Below are 17,944 nucleotides of genomic sequence, written 5' to 3'. Positions count from 1 at the left end.
TTTTCAGATGATAATGCTGCAAAGTGTTTAATTGTTACAATATTAAAATTTAAAAAAGACATTAAGGGTGTTAAGTTTCTTCTTGCTTCATTCTTGGTTATAAATATTATCCACAACTATCTTAACAAAGTTTATCCATGTAGAAATGTACAGAAGCTGAGCTGAATATGTGTAAAACTACAGGAGATGAAACAAAAGGTCCCAAGATATAAAGTCTTAATGCAGAAGATTAGTTGAAACATGGTATTTGGTGATGAGCACATTCTTATGACATGTATCCCTATAAGATGATTTGGAAGTAAAGGTTTTTCTTCTGAGTTAATATTTTGCATGATGAGATATTATTGCCTCCTTATTTTTACTGAAGTCTTGAAAATCTGGATAGTGTTCATTTATTTTCCAACAATCAGTAGGCTGTACATCTGTTTTCTTTTCGTTATGAAGTGAGTATATATCCAGAAGTATTGGAAACTAAATACGACGGCTTAATTCCTCAACACACACAAGATCCTATGCAAAGTAATTTCCACAATTTAACTGCAAAGGCAGAGACATTGGCTAATATAGTATTAGTGCATTTTTTGGTATTAACTTGCTTAATTTGTATTTTTGCTTATTTAAAATATTGTTTTGAGTTTTAATATGGTTATACCCAGAAGAAACTCAAACAGCTGTATTTAGGCACCACTGCAGTGAAATAAGAAAACAGTATTTACTGTATAAAACAAAAATGGTACTCATAAAACTGCCCTGCTCCAAATAATAACTGAAATGAGTAGCACACTTCTCATAAACAAAGAAACAAAAAATATTATTTGTCTAAAGAGTAGTTGAAGAGTAGTTGTGTCTATTGTTATGTAAAATCATTTAAGAGTATGTGGAATAACAATCTGTTTTGCACATGTTGTGTTTTCTGGGATAATCTCCAGCATTTTAATCAGCTGGCCAGACAGTGGAAACATGATGGATTGGAAGAAGGTTGATAGCTGAAAATTTCTGGCATTCTGGTCTTACTTTCTCTCTGTTTTCCACACACAGTGCTTTCCAGGTGGATATAATCGTTGACATTAAACCATCTCAACCAGGCGCCAAGCTTGTCAGAGACGTCGTACTTATCCTCAAGTGTAAAAAATCTGTCAATTGGGTTATCAAGTCACACGATGTCCAGGGAAAGCTGGAAGTGATTGTAAGTTAAGGCATCTTTTATTTTTTGAGATATACCATGCTGCAGCAGTATAGAATCTATTTGAACATGATGTATTACTGTCCTATATTGATTTTTGAATGTATTCTTAGTTGCCTTTTTTTTTTTTTTGGATTATTACTACATTTCAAGGAATAAATTCAGAAACTATATGTACTTTTTTCTCCTTTACATACTGACCAATACATCACAGAAGTCAGGATGTTAGTGCAAGGATTTAGGGTCTATGTCTTCCTGACTTCTGTTGAAGTACCCTGAACATTGAGCTGGATCTTCATCTCCCTTCTTGCTGTTACTTTGGTGAGAGGATCTACAGGTTTATCTCAGAAGTTGGAAAGATGCCTGTGAATTGAGAATGGATAATTCTAGATACAAGTCATACACCCGTGTTGCTTTAGACGTGGAAACTGCTTTGCTCCTTCCTTGTGATTCTAGTGGTCTCCAGCCTTCTCCCCTACCAATATTTCTGTCCCCAGCAAGTGTTTGGTCAAATTGACCTCACCTCTGCTCAGACCGCAAATAATAGTTTTTTAAAAAAAATAAAACCAGGGTCCATAAAGCTAAGCCTTTGACACCATACTTACGCATAATTGGAAGCTCAGATTCAGAATGATTTTTGGCACAGACTCTGTGGCTCAACACTGTTTCTACTAAGAAAATGCATTTTCCCTTTTTTGAAATAAAAAAAAAAGAAAGAAAACAATAAAAAATAGATTGATCTCATGGCCTATAAATGCATGGCGTATTTCTCTCTTAAGGGATCAGTTGAGTGCATTATAAAATTGACCTTAATGTTGGCTCAGGACCAGCCAGTGGCCTACTGATTAACAGTTTCTTTAACTAAGGTATACTTTCAAACTCTGGCTATCTATATTTATAAGAATTTCACTTTGCTTAGTAGCTTTATCCATTCAATGCATGCAGGGCAATACTGATAGGATCCAAAGGCTGCTTGATCTAAATCTTTTGCATACCACTCTGTTCTCTTATAATTTGACACTTGATTTTGAGAGTGAGGGATTTAAAAGGAAACAAACGGTGGTGTTGCTTAGAAAATTATCTGAAAATATTTTCTAGAGTTGATGATGAAAATCCCTTCTGATCCCTGGTGCATCTTTATCTTATGGAGAGGAAAGGACATTCTGATCCTAACTAACCAGCCCTAAAAACATTGGACTTTAAAGTTTCATTCTGGATTATTGCACAAAAATCACCCCTGTATATTTAGACCTCTTAGCCTGTGCTGTGTGGGCCTGCTTTAACAGGACAGACAATTGTGCATTAGTTCACTTCATGCTTGCAGATACCCAAAGGTAACGCATTGCATATCTACAAAGCTACCTCTTTGTAGATGATGAATTTTCCAAGCGAGGATTTCTAGGGGATTTTAAAATGTTATTTAGTAATTGTTGCCAGTATAAGTAAAAATTCTTTCTGTAATGGGTGGCAAAAGGCAACGTTTTATTTAGCAAAAAGAAAGTAATACTATATATGGAAATGTCAGTATGTTAGGCTGTATATTTTTGTTAGGATTTGTGGGTGTTTACTGCTTCATTCATATAGATGTCCCGTTTTCTGAATGTATGTTTGTTCTACTTTATTTATAGGGGCGTAGGGGAGGGAACTAAACACCCGCTTGCCGTTAAAAAAGCATATACATCCAGGATTTAGGATCTGTTCATATCTCTATTAAGCTGAAGGTCTTTCCAAGCCCAAATTTAGACAATGCGTAAAAACATTACTAAACAATTAGGTAATGTTTCACAAAGTTCTTTTTTATTAGTTGAATTGGTTCCATGCACTTCAATTTTCCTAACCTCTTGCCCTCAACACAAGTCAGGATTGTCTTGAGGGGATTGTCAGATTGAGAGTGAAAGGTTAATGCTGCGCTACCTCGAACCCAGCACTGTGAGTTAAGGTCCCAGTTCTTAGACAAGAAGTGGAAAAAACAAACAAACAAAACAAAAAAAAATTTGGGTCATGTAGCTCATCTCCCAGCTTGGTATGCTTCTTGAACATTGGTGGACACAAAATTGAGTAAAAGGTGAGTAGTTTAGGTAAAAGAATTACACAAAATATGTGTAGTGTTTTTCTCACAGGCTGTGTTTGCAGTCGTATGTCCTTACATCAATTTCAGTTTCTGTGCTTATTGGATTATCTGCACTTCAAATTGCTTCCTTCAGAGTGGGTGTCTTTTTACAAAACTATAGATAGTATAGTGCACAAAGAAGTGACATGTCAAAAAGATTTGATAAATTGCATTAGCTTCCATTTATTTCAAAGAAACGAGCGTGCTGAGGGGCAAAGAGTGAAAGAAGTGAAATGCACAGAAGAAATCTCTGAAGATTTCAGAAGCTTGGAGGAACTGATCTTTAAATGAGGAGAAGTGCCTACCAATTTCTGAAATCATCTCTCTTTATTCTGAATAGTTTGTTGGGTGGCTCTGTTGATTGCCGGCACTACGTGTGAGGGCGTTGACAGAACAAGCAAGTGAAGGAAGGTGTGCCTATTTCTGCAAGCCCTTGTGCTTGGCTTTGTTTCATTGAGGCGATGCAGGACTGAACATTTACAGGCTCACCGTGGCGTGGAGAGGTATAAACAAGCCCTGAAAATGGTCAGATGCCAGCTAAGACAATAAAGTTCTGGGATAATATTTATTCAGCTGTCTAATCTTGACAAAAAAGAAAAGGAAAGCAGAGAGGGAGATCCAGCAAAATTGGGATAGCATAATAATTCCAGACAGTCAAAGCTGCGTGTGATAAATTGTATCCAGATTTGTATCTGTTGAAGAATAAAATATTATTTGATCCAAAACAGTAATGAAGCACTAAAATTAGGATACCCTTGCTTCCTTTATATTTCTGTTCTTCAGTGGCCTTTGCTGGTCATTGATAACTGTACTGCTAACAGTATCTTCAAACCAGACACTTGGCACCTAAAACTCCCTTTATCTTCAGTTGTGAAGATTTGAGTGCTTAAAGAATGCAAAATTGCATTAGGAAGAAATGAGAGAGAGATCAAGGTAAATTATATTATTCTGTCAGAACTCATGAGCTTTAATCACTGCTTTGTTCAAAGGCTCTGTTTCTGAAGTCAAGTAGAGGAGTATAACCCACCTCCGTGACCCTGTGCGGTACGACCATATGACCACTGTCTAAAAACAGGCTGGGCAGAAGCAAGAAATCAGTGCAGTAAATCTTTTGAAGTTCTAGAACAAGAGAAAAATAACACTGTTTTCATGTTGAAGGAAACTAATGGGGATTTAAAATAAATAAAATGCAGCCTGTATGATGGAGAATGTAATCAGGAATGGAAATGAAAGTGTGTGCTGTACAGCATTAAATGGCGTAATGTGCATATAGAAAGTTCAGTTCAGTCACATTGCAGGAATCATTGATAAGTGGGTCACTGTGTCCTTTACTGCTATGCGTGTTTAGCTTGTTCTGTAGTTCTTAATTATTATAGTGATAACAGTAATACCATAAATATATAAGGGCTTAACATTGTGGGAATACATATTTACATTTAAGCACTTAAAACAAGTTAAAATGTAATATCAGTGAATATTTTCTATCTGCCCCTCTGACAGCTAGAGATGCTTGTTGTATCCTCTTGACTTGCCTCTTTGGACAAGAAAAATTGAAATTTTGCCACACTTTTACAGTAAAATGAAAGCTGAATGACTGTGGCACTCGTCTGTATTCCATGGCCATTATTTGTAATTACCAGTACAACTAAGAGGCTGGCAAGTGTATTTCTGTGAGTTTGCTGTACCAATGTAGTTGTGTAAAACTTATATTGTAGCTCATTAAATTTTAAATTTTATTTGGGTATAGAAAGTATATGTTGTCTTTTAATTAGTTTGGTCTGTCATAAAGGTGCATATTCTCACCTCACTGTTCAGCATTTCTCAGTTTTGAAGAAAATGCAGCATTAAACAAATGGCTATAAATACACCCCTCTTGTTTAGGGATTAACTACATCTGACCAACTTGATTGACTTTACTCCAATACAGCCTGAACCAGTCAGAGGCTGGGAGGAAGGCAGAGCTTTTCTCCGGGTGTACAGCAGTTCTGTGTTTAAGATGGCAATTTATTTTATTTCCCAGGTGATCTCCATTTGCAAACTGCTCTGTTAATTGATAAAGTAAAATTTCTCACCAAAATGTGAAATCAGTGTCGATATTTCATGTCAAGTATCCTTAAATGGTAGATCATGAGCCATGTTTTTCTTTGTTTGCAGACATCAAACAGTATTGGTTTTGGAAAGGAAACAGAACGATCCATGATTATGAGTAAATCAGTAATACCTGATATTCCTTCATCCCATGAGAGTTTGATCAAGTGGGCTTACGAGCATAAATATAGTCCGGTTACTTCCTACACAAAAGCCCCTGTTGCTAACAGATTTCACCTGCAACTTGAAGATACAGGTAAGCTTAAAGACGGACTTTTATTATATAGAAAAAAAAACAGTTGCTGTATTGCCAAGTGTATGATGCTTTGAAATCTCCTTTCTCAGTCTTAAAGCTTTGTTGTTGGCTGTTGTACTACCTTCACCGCTCATTGTCAATTGTACTGGGCATACATCTAACTGCTGGTTTAAAAACAACAACAAAAAATCTGTGGCTTCTTGATCAGAAAATTCCAGGGAAATTTTATTATGTCCTGAAGTGTTGGTGGATTTAAATGCTTATAGTTTGTTCAATTCAGAAGCTTGACCATGCTCAGTGCTTCCTGGAATGAGAGGACTTTAGTGACTGGATATTTTGTTAGTTAATAAATTCAGTTTTGATTTTTATCAAAAATATGAACATGTTTCCTTGAGACAGTTAAATGAACTTTTAAATTGTTTACAGACAAAACTGGCTTATCAGAAAAGTATGAGCAAATGGAATAAATACAACCATTATAAAAATTTACTTGGCCAAAGTCATTGCTGATGCAAATATATCCTGGTCCATCGAAGCTAGTAGATTTGCATCTGCTTTTGCACTAGTTCTGAATCTAAGTCCCTATAAATTTTGTTTAGTTGTTTTGATAAACGCTTATATTTACACAGATTTTATCAGCTGCACTCTCATGGTGTCCAGATAATTATCTTCTTGGGTCAGATGTTGAGATTTTGGTCCTGAGGAGTACTGCCTATAAGCCAGGAGATATATAGTGTTCTCATTTACTCATCATAAAGTTAACTCTCATTTAACTTCACTTTGGTTATATAAGTACTTCCACAACAGTGGAAGTTGTGCCATCAGGTAATAGAAGAATTTCAGTCAGTGATTTGAACAGATGGTATTTCAACAGCGCTAAGATAGTGTATTTCTGGGCTATGGTGTTTCCTTTATGTTTGTGGTTGCCTTTTGTATACAGTGAAGCCCACTCGTCAAAGTCCGTTGTTAACTCTTAGTGAGGCGTATTTCAAGAAGGGATTAAATATACCAAGATTAAATGCCTCAGTAGCAACTAAACCCTTAGCAGAGGAATTGTGGCTGGTTACCTGTAAAGTAGAAAGATGCTACTTCGGATGTCTTTCAGGGGCTTCCTTTCTGGATAATATTTTTTTTGGCATGAAAATTACTCAGTTATGAATTCTTCTGTGAAAAAAATATTTACTAACCTGATTTACTTTTTTTTTTCTTTTTGCTTTTAGAAGAGATGAATGATGAAGAAGACCATTCTCTTCCTCCAGAGCTGACAGAACTGCTGCCTGCCCCAAAGAATCCTGCATTAAATGATGGCCTGACTTTTCCTTTTCACATTAACAGAGGAAGGCATGACACAGTGGGAGAAGGAATTCTCCCATCCAGGGATTCAGTGGACACATTAATAAACCATGACTTCGAGCATTCCCTCCCAAAGCACAAAGAACCTGAAGAGGTTCAGGGCAGTGCTGATGTAGCCCTGTCAATAAAGTGTGATGACAAAGTCATGACAGTGGCTGTAGAAAAAGACTCTCTACAGGTATGTGTGATCTCATAGCGTCAAATTTGGGCAAACAATTTTGGGCAGGCCATTTTTTTTGTATTTTGATTTTAAAAATAAATATTCTAGGAATATTACCACCCTCACCTCCTGAAAAAAAAATTGTTTGAGGAAACTATACTGTGGATATCCTTTGCCGTAACGCTGGGTCTTGTTTCCTCTTCCCAGCAATACAGTAGTTTGTAGAGCGATTTCTGGTTAAAGATTTGCCAAGTTGATTCTGTCAAAAACTACTGTATTCAACCATCAGTCAGAATTTTTAATCTCCAAAATACAAAGAAGCTGCTTTTGATAGCTGTGTAAGACCTGAATAGGTCTGTGAAGCAGCAGCTAAGGGGATGGAAAGTTAGAGGGTGAAACTGTGTAGTCCACTGTTCCCCATTATGTGGTATTTTATTCTGTCTTGACCATTTAGCAGCTGAAAGGTTGCTTGTGCCCATTTGCATTGTGGAAAAGAGCCTGATACAGACTAAAGCATTTTTAGCTCATTTTAGACCAAACAGAGTTTGTGTCAGCAGATTAATAATGAACCTGTTGTTTCCTTTGTTCCATGTTACGTTTATTCCCTGTCTGTCATGTATAACAGCATTTTGAGTTTGACCTTCCCTGGATGTCAGTACAATGAACTTCACTTCCTCTTATCAGTGGTCATGAACAGTATTCTGAGCTGCACTTTAAGCAAGAGTGTAACACAATTGTATTTCAGCAGAGGCTTCAGCCATTTACAAAGCGTCTTTGTTTTAGGCTAGCGGCTACACAAGGACAGAGCTCTCACTGCTGGATCATTCTTGCAAGGCCAGGATAAATGGTACCCATTTCATTTTGGAGTCTTTACCGAATAAATGTGGGACACGGACAGCATATATCTTGGACAAGATTGTTTATTTTAATTCTGTGAGTATTTTAGAAAGAGGAGCCTTCTCTGCTGCACGTCAGAGTGGTACAAGGAAGCCATTGTAGTTAGCTTAAACTTAGCAGAAAGGAGGAATCCTGATATTTTTCCTGTAGAGCTCAAACCTAGTTGCAGCTACAGTCCCTGTATTCAAAGATGTATGAAGGCCATACATTCAGTGTACCGCTGTGGTCAGATAGTATCCCAAAGGGAGAACGATGAGTTGAAGTTATGTGCTTTTACAAAACTACAGGGCTGAAGTTTGGGGACAATCTGTACCAGTCTCAGAGAGTTTGCACATGCTTTCCCTGTGCAGCTTTAATGTGTCAACACATAAGCAATACTACATAGCTATAAGGAGGGATAGGAATGAAGTTCTGTGATTGCAGAGAGCAATACCATTTAATTCACATGCTGAATTATTTAAGGTGATTTTTTTCTTTCCGATTAGTGGGTGAAAGTCTTTCAAAAAATGAGGAAAAGAGATTATCTGTGCATGCTTCTCTTGTATTTTCGATTCATATTTGCTATCAGTGGATGTATGTGATGAAGGGAATCTGAGTACTTTTATGTGAGTGATGATGTTAAGAAGCCTGCATAGGTTCTAGAGACTGCTTCCACACTGGCTCAGCTTATGACCTTAAATACATTGTGACTAATCTGGGTTGGAAATTAATGACAGGTTTCTTTTGCTGAGCTCTCCAGTACATAACCTTGGCAAATGATGGAAGGCCTGTGGTCCAACCCAAACACAGCTAAGGCAATTTCATCTGGCCTTGCCTGGCTAAAACTGTTCTATATTGGCAAGTCTGTAGCACCTAACTTTAGAAACAATCTCAAACCCAGGCTGTGGATAGAAACATCTCCAAACTACAGAATAGCACGTGTCTGGAGCTAAATACTGTCATTGTCCCTGCATTATGTTCTATTATGGTCCAAACCAAAATGGATATTTGCTATTGCTTCTCTCCTTTCTCCACCATGTCTTTACGAGTCTGGTTACTCACTTAAACTGAGAATCATGTATGGATAGTATGAATGGAGTCTCAAAGAGAGTATATGTCACTTCTTACTGTTTGCTTTATGTTCAAGAAAACAAATATGAAAGTCTTACAAGGGAGGGGTCTAGCTGAGGAACTGCAGGACATAGATAGCTAAGAGATAAAAGGAACTGTCAAGTGAAGAAATGGAGAAGTGTGGAAAGGAGGAAGAAAAACGGGGGGATGTTAAGTAGAAATTCCGAGGAAAAAGGGAAAAATGAAGAAAGAGACATGTTTTGGGGTCTACATCTCTAAAAATATAAATGGAAATGACAGAAGAAAAAATCCTTAATGACCCTAATACTTTCAATGATATTCCGTGAGTGTATTAAGGAAAACTGTAAATCGTGAAAAATCACTTTAGAAAGCTATTTTTAAAATCAGTGTTGGTTATACAAATACCAGAAACAGAATGGAAATGCTGGAACACTCATTTAGATACCAACACCCAGACTAGCATTTTTATTGTTTTTTCTGTTTCTGAATTCTGGAAACAAATTAAAGGGTGTTCACAAAACGTAACCTACGTATCTGAAACAGCTTTTGTGCCAAGCATTTAAGATGTTCTTTCACCATCTGATTAGCTGGTGCACTTCTTTTGGCCTTCACATTGTTCTGAAGAGAGAAGAAAATAATAACCACAGAGTGCTCAGTTATCATCTAATTTTATGCATTTGCAATACCTTTTGTGCAGATTGTCATTCAGCTGTCATCACCAGCTGAAAGCAGCGGCTTTGATGATGATGACATGGAATCAGGTGATAATGGATTTCCAGGGGATGCTGATGAGGGAGATGTTACTTTCTCAAGCTGGCCTGAAATAGCGGTATGTTACTCTCGGTTTTGTACCTGACAATAGAGGAGAAACCTGTTGTAATAGGCAGCTCACCAAAATTGCATTAATAATAACAGCAATTAATTTGTCTTTTACCACTTTTCCTCCCACTTCCGTTTCTTGTAACCCTGCTGCAGAGTGGCACTAAATAGAAGGAACGTGGGTGGGCCAATATTATACACTCCAAACTTGTCCTTATCCAGCTACCATTCCTGACTCAGGATGTATTTGTACTGGCGTATTTATTTCTTTATTTTTCAGTTTAATTGCACACTGCACCAGCCAGAGAAGAATTTTTTTAATCCTGCCGTGTTCTGGCCTCCTGAGCCACATGTCACCAATGTGACCTTCAACATGGAGCTGTACAAAACAGATCTGTTCCTTGCTCCGTCCCAAGGACTCTTCTCTGTTGCTGAGAACGGGCCAATATACGTAGAGGTAACAAATGATAAAGGCTTTCAAACTAGCCAAAAAACAAGGTCATGCAACTGAGCCAAATTTATGCTTGTCGGTAGAAAGGCCTCCTTATGCAGTTGCTTTAAACAGACACGTGTGAGGTTTTGGGGCTATGGAGAAGAAAAAATGTGGGTTAAGAAGCAGGACAATGCTTTTGGTCAAAATCAAAAGATTCCTGCAGAATGAATGAACTTCAGTACAAGGTAGATAAGTCATTCTTATTATATCTGCTTTACTGTGCAGAACTTACAGTGATCTCTGAGTTCTTGCTCTGAACTGTCATTTTCTGGTGAAGACTTCAGGGTTCATGTTATTGAGTAATACAGCTGAACCTCATCTGAACAATGTAGGCATGAAAAAATGGTTACAAGTGTCTATCTTTCACATGGTAGTGTTCTTAGGTTGTAAAGTTAATACAGATTCTGTTCTCTCTCTGATCCACTTACAAACTTCAGTTACAGGTCTTGTGCTCATCACGCAAGATCTAAGGGTAGAAGGTAAATAAGCCCAGCAAAGTCAGCAGCCATGCGCATAGTGGCTTGTTTGACATTAGAACAGTTTTCATTGCTGTTTCGGTGTCTTGTGACTTTTTCTCATTCTCTCTCTAGTGAAGAGGTTTCCACTTCTTTGGAGAATAAAAGACCGTAAAGATTCATCTTGAAAATTTATTGTGTATAGTAATTTTAAAGGAATTTCTCTTGGTCTTTGTAGTATTATACAGCACGAAGACACTGTGCGATGGAAACAGAAGCATGAAAGTGGTGCCAGAGCTCCAGGTTTTTGTTTTTCCCCTGCTCCTGCTACACTATAGGATCTGCTCCTATAGCCTTTTCTATTTCCTTACTTTAAAAATTGTTGCATTCATTTCAGGGCTGTTAGATAGCAGATAATCTGTGAAGGTCCTTGGTTTTGTTTTTTGTTCATTTTCTCTTGCTTTTTTGAGACTAAAATATTGACTAAACAATGATAAGAGTACCACATGAGCTTTGCCATATCCTCAGAGCTAAAATTAAACCCATTACATCAGTGAACAGATCTAAACAGATCTACTTATCTCTAACACTTTTGTTTGTTTTCTGCCTAAAAGACTTTAAACAATGCTATAGTGAAAAGTACTTAAGACAGTTGAAGGAAAAAGAAAGTATGTCACCGTCATTCAAGCATGTTTATAAAAGACACATTTTTTTTTCATTTGGATAAGACCTGCTGCTTCCTTCAGCAATCTCAGAATAATTCCTTTGGCTCCTAGCTCTCTGGATTGGTCTGATTCTGGAGCTGCTAATTCAAACAAGTGTTCTGATTTCTTCATCATCTGTCCTGGCACAGGCCTTTTTTTTTTTTTCTGTTTCTTTTTCTTGCACAGTGGAAAATCTGTATCAGTTTTGGACTTCTGTGATTTCATTTTTATCTGACAGATTTTTTTTTGGCATTTGTTTGTTTTCCTTTTGTGGCTAATATATATATATTATATGTACATGTGCGTATATATATAAAAATAAAAATTTTGATCAGTAAATTACTTAGGTCATAATCTGTAAGAACTCTATCTGCCTTTTCCTTCTCTGCTAAAATATGTGTTCAGTATTTTATATTTTGGCTCTTTTTTTCCTCATTCCTGACTTTCATATTCTTACCATAATTCTGGTCTCACCTTCCCTATAGTTCTTTTTGTTTCCTCGAGATATCATTCATCCTTTTGTTTACATGATAGTGTTTCATGATGCTGTAGTATACTTGTCCTCCTTGTCATAATCTCTGTTTTAAACTAGTTTACATAGTCAGCTTGTTTACCTATCAATATCAGTGGCTTCATTTTTATTCGCCCCTGTTTGTTCTTTTTATAAGATGGTATCTCTTGCTTTGATGTTTCAGCCCATCCTTTCATCTTTAATTTGATTACTGCTCACATAGAGAAAAATGAGAAATGCCATTATTCACTGCAGAACTCAGAGCATCGAAACATTTTTCTGTATAGACCACAGGAAAATTAGGCAGGCTTTCACTTAAATATACATGCAGCACGTAAAGATTAGGTACACACTTAAGGCACGTTTCTTCTTTCTAAGCAGAAAATTATTTCTTGTGGAACTGTTTTCATCATGTCGTGTTAATTGTTAGGCATAGCATTCCTGTTATTTATTAGAAGTAGCATGCTTCATTTGTTACAAATTCCATTTTTTTCATAATTATTCTGTAGCATTTATTGTTTGTCTTCAAATTCAGGTGAACAACATCAGTGCCCTGCAAGTTTGCAGTCTTAGTTATTTTTCATTTTTTGAATATGAATTTCAGACTCAAATTTCATAAAAAAATAGGGCTTTTTAGTAGACTTCTCCCCCACCCCCAGTCCAGGAATGCCACCCACACATCAGACCATGACCTCCACTCTGCCTCTGCATTCCACTCTTGGCTGGGGGTGATTTCTCTGTTGTGTATTGCTTTTTTCCATTTCCTTTTTATTTTTTGTTAAAGTTTCAAATAGACATGGATTTAGAAATCACCTTTCATAGAAATCTCATGAGCTGTTTGGCTGTAAGGGAAGCAGCTCCGTCTTAGTAGTTGCTTTCATTAATTACATATCTGGTCTGGATTTTTCATATGATTTTGAAAAGATAAGGGATTGCTGTATTTTGCATGTTTATGCCATTAAGCAGCTGCTACTTCTGAAACCATAGATTTTCTCTGACAGCCTGCCCTTAACATTTAGCCTTCAAAACAGTTCAACATGGAAGTGTCAATGGATCAGTGCTTTAAATAAATGTTGAAAATGTGAATGAAACTAGAACTAAAAATGTCATTTCTGAGATCTTACTATGTTTTTTTTCTTTTTAATGCAGGTGTCTGTGACCAAAGCTGACAGATCCTTGGGCTTTGCCATTCAAACATGCTTTGTTTCCCCATTTTCAAATCCAGATAGAATGTCTGATTACACCATTATAGAAAATATTTGTCCTAAGGATGAATCTGTTAAATTCTACAGTACTGAGAAGGTGAACTTCCCAATAGCACATGCACAGAAGGACAAAAAAAGATTTAGCTTTGTGTTTAAACCAATATTCAACATCTCACTGCTCTTTCTTCACTGTGAGTTGACTTTGTGTACAAATAAAGACAAAGATACTGAAGGACTGCCTAAGGTCAGTAATTTTTTAAAGTCTAAACTTCTGATTTAAGAGAAAATAAGATTTATTTTTTAAATCTGAAATGACTAAATGTTTTGCTGTTGGATTGATGTAATGAATATGATAGATCTAGACTCAAGATTTCAATGGATAAGAGTCATGATGCTATGCATTTTGACTGCAACATTTACTATTTCTATTTAAATCTTATTGTATGGGATAAATAGAAGTTGCTTTTCATTATGCACGTGGTTCAGATTTATCTTTGCTATCAATATCACATAACAGTATTACAAACAATGTTAGTTTTAACTTCCAAAGACATGCATAATACCAGATAATATTGCAAGTGTGTTTGACCCTCCTTTTAGGAATTGAGATTAGCATGTCTTGCTAGAACTTGGGTAGAAAATAAGTAAATGCTGGCATGTTTGCTACATTTTGGTACCATATCATCTTGTGTGTTTTTACAGCAAACAGTCCTGAACTGCTCTGATGTTTCTAAATAAAATTCATAATTTCTATCTGATTGTTACAAAGGGCAATCACCAAATTTTCCTTTATGACTAATGAAAATGGCTTAAATTCATTGCCAGAGAATATATTGTAAGAATTTTGAATTTATTTTTATTTTTGGCGACTTCTGTAAGTGGCCCTCAAAGTGTGTTTTTTTGTGTTTTTTTTCTGAAGATGACTTGTCATACTGATCAGCATGTACTTGTGGCTACAATACTGGCCACTGGGTTTTTAAAAACTAGCGCCTCTTTTGTTATTCTGCAGTAAAGTAATTACTACAATGTAAGCTCTATACTAACACTCTCATAAAGGTTAGAGGATCCTTAATGAAGGCAAAGGTTGCATCCTGAAGCACAGCTAAGAGTTACCTTTGCCAGTACTTTAAATGTGTTGTTTGGAGGTACTCCTGTTTTTTTTGTTTTGTTTTTTTTTTTGTGGTAAGCAATTTTGATAAAACTGATAATGAGACAACTGTGCAGCTGGCAGAGCTATGCTGGCAGACACTGCAGGTGTTTTATTTTGAGTAACTCCGACCTCACTTGCTGTTCTTTCCACCTGCAGTGTATTCCTCCTGATGAAGCTTGCACCTCTCTGAATGTGGATATTATCTTGGCCATGATGCACAACAAAAAAACCTTTACCAAGCCCCTTGTTGTAGTAACTCATGAAGGAAAACCAGAAGGTATGAAAATGGGCTTGACTTGTTTAATAAAGCTATATATATTATATTGTGTACATATAGCGACTTGAAATGGGGTAAAACACGTGTACTCCAAGTATGTGTCATCGTGTAAAATCGTGGTAATTACTGTGTTTGTAAGATGTTATTTGTTTAGGCTTGTCCCTGGCAGCAGTCATCATGGTAGTTTGTTGCCATCTTTTAATGGGCTTTATTGATCCCTGGAAATGTTGTTTTGCAAGGCGTTAAGAAAGGAATACCGTACGGTGCAACAAATATGGGTTTCATAAGCGTAATTATAGCACTGCTACTTCCAGCAGCTTCTTGTTGCCCAGAGATCAAAGACAGTGCTCTGTTCCCTGCTATATCACTTCTATATTGTGGTTGTAAATATTTATGTAGGAATGACAGCAATAGAATTACAAAGTATTGAGAATGCTAAAGCCCGGTAAGTTTGTAAAGCAAAGCAATGGCCACCAGAAAGAAACTCATTAGATGGTTAGGCTACTAAGAGAAAAAGATGAGCTTTTATGCAACTCCTGTTTGCTACAATGTAGGACATTTATTTCTGTGGAGGTTTTTAATAAACACCTTATTCACATCTTTTGCAGAGTAATTTTATTACTGTTTTTAGTTCAGTCAATGTAACAATGTGCTATTGCTTATCTTTAATGTCTCATACAGGTATAAGGAGATGGTGAAAGATAATTTTCCCATCTTAAACCTACATAGCTCCAAGCAGCATGGGTCTCTAGTATGATAGATATTTTTTTTCATTAAAAACAAAGAGCGTGTTTTTAGTACCTTAATAATAAGATTTGCTTTCATTTGAAAGATAGCAAATGTAAGTGAAATATGCTCATTTCTGCACCCATGTCTAATAGAGTAGTTCTCTAATTCACATTAGTGGTAGTTAAATCTATTTAAAGGCAATTTTGAACCTCTGGGGTAGTCCTGCTAGTTGTCCCAGTCCCCCATTGAAGAAAATGGCATGATGAGAATATGCTCCAACTTAAGATATGCCCTGTGTGTTTATTGAGTGATGGGAACTGAGAACTATTTCCACAGTTTCATGTAGTTTGAAAGTTCTTCTTGGTGAATCCCTCTGATAACAGCATCAGTCATGTTTTGATGCATCCATTAAAGGAGAAAGTGTGTGTGCATTATCTTTTCCTTTTGTATTAGCATGACAGTTTAATTAGAAGCTTCAGTGGTTTCACATGCACATCATAATCTTAAATTTGTGTACAAAGGCTGCTTGAAATTTTGGAATGCTTTTCAGGGAACATCAATGGATGGGCATGAGAAATCCTTTAAACTTAGTTGTACAGTGCATGCTTTTTAGTCTTCAAACAATTTATAGTACCATACAGCATTGCTAGGGGACATAAGCAACAACTGTTTCTGTTTAACTCTGCAAAAGTGTGTATTATTTGCTTTACAAATTTCTTGTTAATACAGATCAAATCCAATACGAATTAAAGTAAGTATTTGATCTGTCTGATACAACTAAAACTGTATTTGGGGCCTGATTCTGTGCTTTCTTTTTAACAGAACTCCTGCTTTCTCATTTGCTATTCTATTGGGAATGAGTAAATCCTGCAACTGAAGTTCATCTTTCAATAAACAGACTTATACTCTGAGCTCTCTTGCCCTTCTGATGTGTAGAGCATTGTGTGCAGCTCCCATCTAGGACTGCACTCAGAATGTTGTCTTTGTGAGAGGCACAAGGTCTTAGTGTGCAAAGACGAGCTAAATTTATAAAGATCAGTTACAAGACAACAGTGTGATAGAGTATTTTGTTGCATTGTGGGTGATTTGGTCTAATTGTGGGATGTTTGATGGAAATCTCCCCCAGCATATCACAGCTTTCAGACATAATATGAAGTGGCACATTAACAACGTAGCTTTGTTGGTATGCAGTTATTCAGCAGTGAATCAAATGACCCCTTTCTAAAAGCCAAATGCCATTGCTGTCCATGAACCTAAGATTTGAAGAAGAAATCATATTGCATTACTGAACAGGAGAATTTACATTTCAGAGGTGGTGTTTATCATTTTCTTCCATTGTTGTAAGTCATATTATTTGAGTTACTGCTATTGGAGCTGCTCTGTAAGCCAAAGTCATGTGCTTATAATTTAAAAAGTCTTAACATGATCATTGCAAAGGTGTCATCTTTTCTTCTGACATAAGCTTGACTTGTCATCAACTCTAGAAGAAATCCCAACTGTGATTATATGAGATTATATGAAGTATTACATGAATTATAATGTAATTGCATGTGATTATATGAATCTATATATCTATATGAGACTAATTCTTCCTTCCGTACTAATTTTGTTAGTTTTATATGAGCTCAGTTACTAACATTATTGCAATAGATCCCAATGGAAGTGTATAAAAGCTTCATGTCATGCGCTTTTCCTATGCACTGTGGCATTTTAACGCCCCAGCTCCAAGTCAGTGAAAGGCATATAGCTAGCCTTTTAAATGCTAGGAAATATTTGCTCTTCTGTTGAAATAGTCTACTAATTTCAGTTTTTGAATTTTTGGCAAGCGTCATTATTTCAGCAAAGGGAGACAAGTCATAGAAAGGAGGTCAAGTTGGGCAGCTAATGGGTTCCTCTGTCCTGAAAAAGCTTAAAGCATCATGATAATTTTTAAAGGCCAGCTACTGCTGTTTTTAAGTTAGATGCTTTCCCTGGACTTCAAGGATTCCTACTGTTCTGTGTTGTTCAGAGTCACCCACATTAAAAGAAGAACTGAATCAGTGGGGAGAATTTATAATGGGCTACAGAGCCTATCATTAATTAGCAGACTTATATTCTCTGTACAGAGGCCAGTGACAGAATGAGCACGGAAAATTATCTCTCCCCTCATCTCAGAAGGGATGTGCTAGGAGAGCATTTGGACAATCTGGTGGTGCCCTTACCCATGTTTGTACTGTTTAATGTTCCCTTGTTTCAGTCCAGCCTTCCTAACAACTCTTACCTTCAGTTATACTCTTGCTGTTATGTGTGCTTGATGCCTTTCCAGTGTATTGTGTGCACATGCGCACAAAGTACACGCAAAACCCTCTGTTCTCACCTGTTTCCTACTGCTGTTCCACCTGTTTCCTACTATCCTGCCAAGAGTGATCTGGAGGATATAATCAGGTGTTAGAGTAACTGACAGTAATGCAGTTTAAGAATAAAGTGCTTTTTTGGATATTGTA

At 36.7% G+C, this 17,944-nt stretch overlaps 1 protein-coding gene across 5 annotated transcripts in view; it reads left to right on the top strand.

Annotated features, from left to right (window-relative positions):
* The window catches only part of TGFBR3 (transforming growth factor beta receptor 3), a 124,645-nt gene that overhangs the window by 93,002 nt on the left and 13,699 nt on the right, over window positions 1-17,944 (top strand). For 4 of the 5 annotated variants that reach the window (XM_083847453.1, XM_083847450.1, XM_083847451.1 and 1 more), the window contains 8 exons: window positions 1,039-1,186; window positions 5,448-5,637; window positions 6,858-7,168; window positions 7,934-8,083; window positions 9,816-9,947; window positions 10,218-10,394; window positions 13,250-13,549; window positions 14,612-14,732. In XM_083847453.1, coding sequence (XP_083703579.1) covers window positions 1,039-1,186; window positions 5,448-5,637; window positions 6,858-7,168; window positions 7,934-8,083; window positions 9,816-9,947; window positions 10,218-10,394; window positions 13,250-13,549; window positions 14,612-14,732 — 1,529 coding nt within the window. The remainder of the gene's footprint in view (window positions 1-1,038; window positions 1,187-5,447; window positions 5,638-6,857; window positions 7,169-7,933; window positions 8,084-9,815; window positions 9,948-10,217; window positions 10,395-13,249; window positions 13,550-14,611; window positions 14,733-17,944) is intronic. The other variant, XM_083847454.1, reaches the window with a different exon arrangement.

The sequence above is a fragment of the Anser anser genome (genome assembly GCF_964211835.1).
Source record: "Anser anser genome assembly, chromosome: 8".
Lineage (NCBI taxonomy): Eukaryota > Metazoa > Chordata > Aves > Anseriformes > Anatidae > Anser > Anser anser.
Note: the sequence above shows the minus strand (reverse complement) of the source record. Positions and strands in the feature narration are given on the sequence as shown.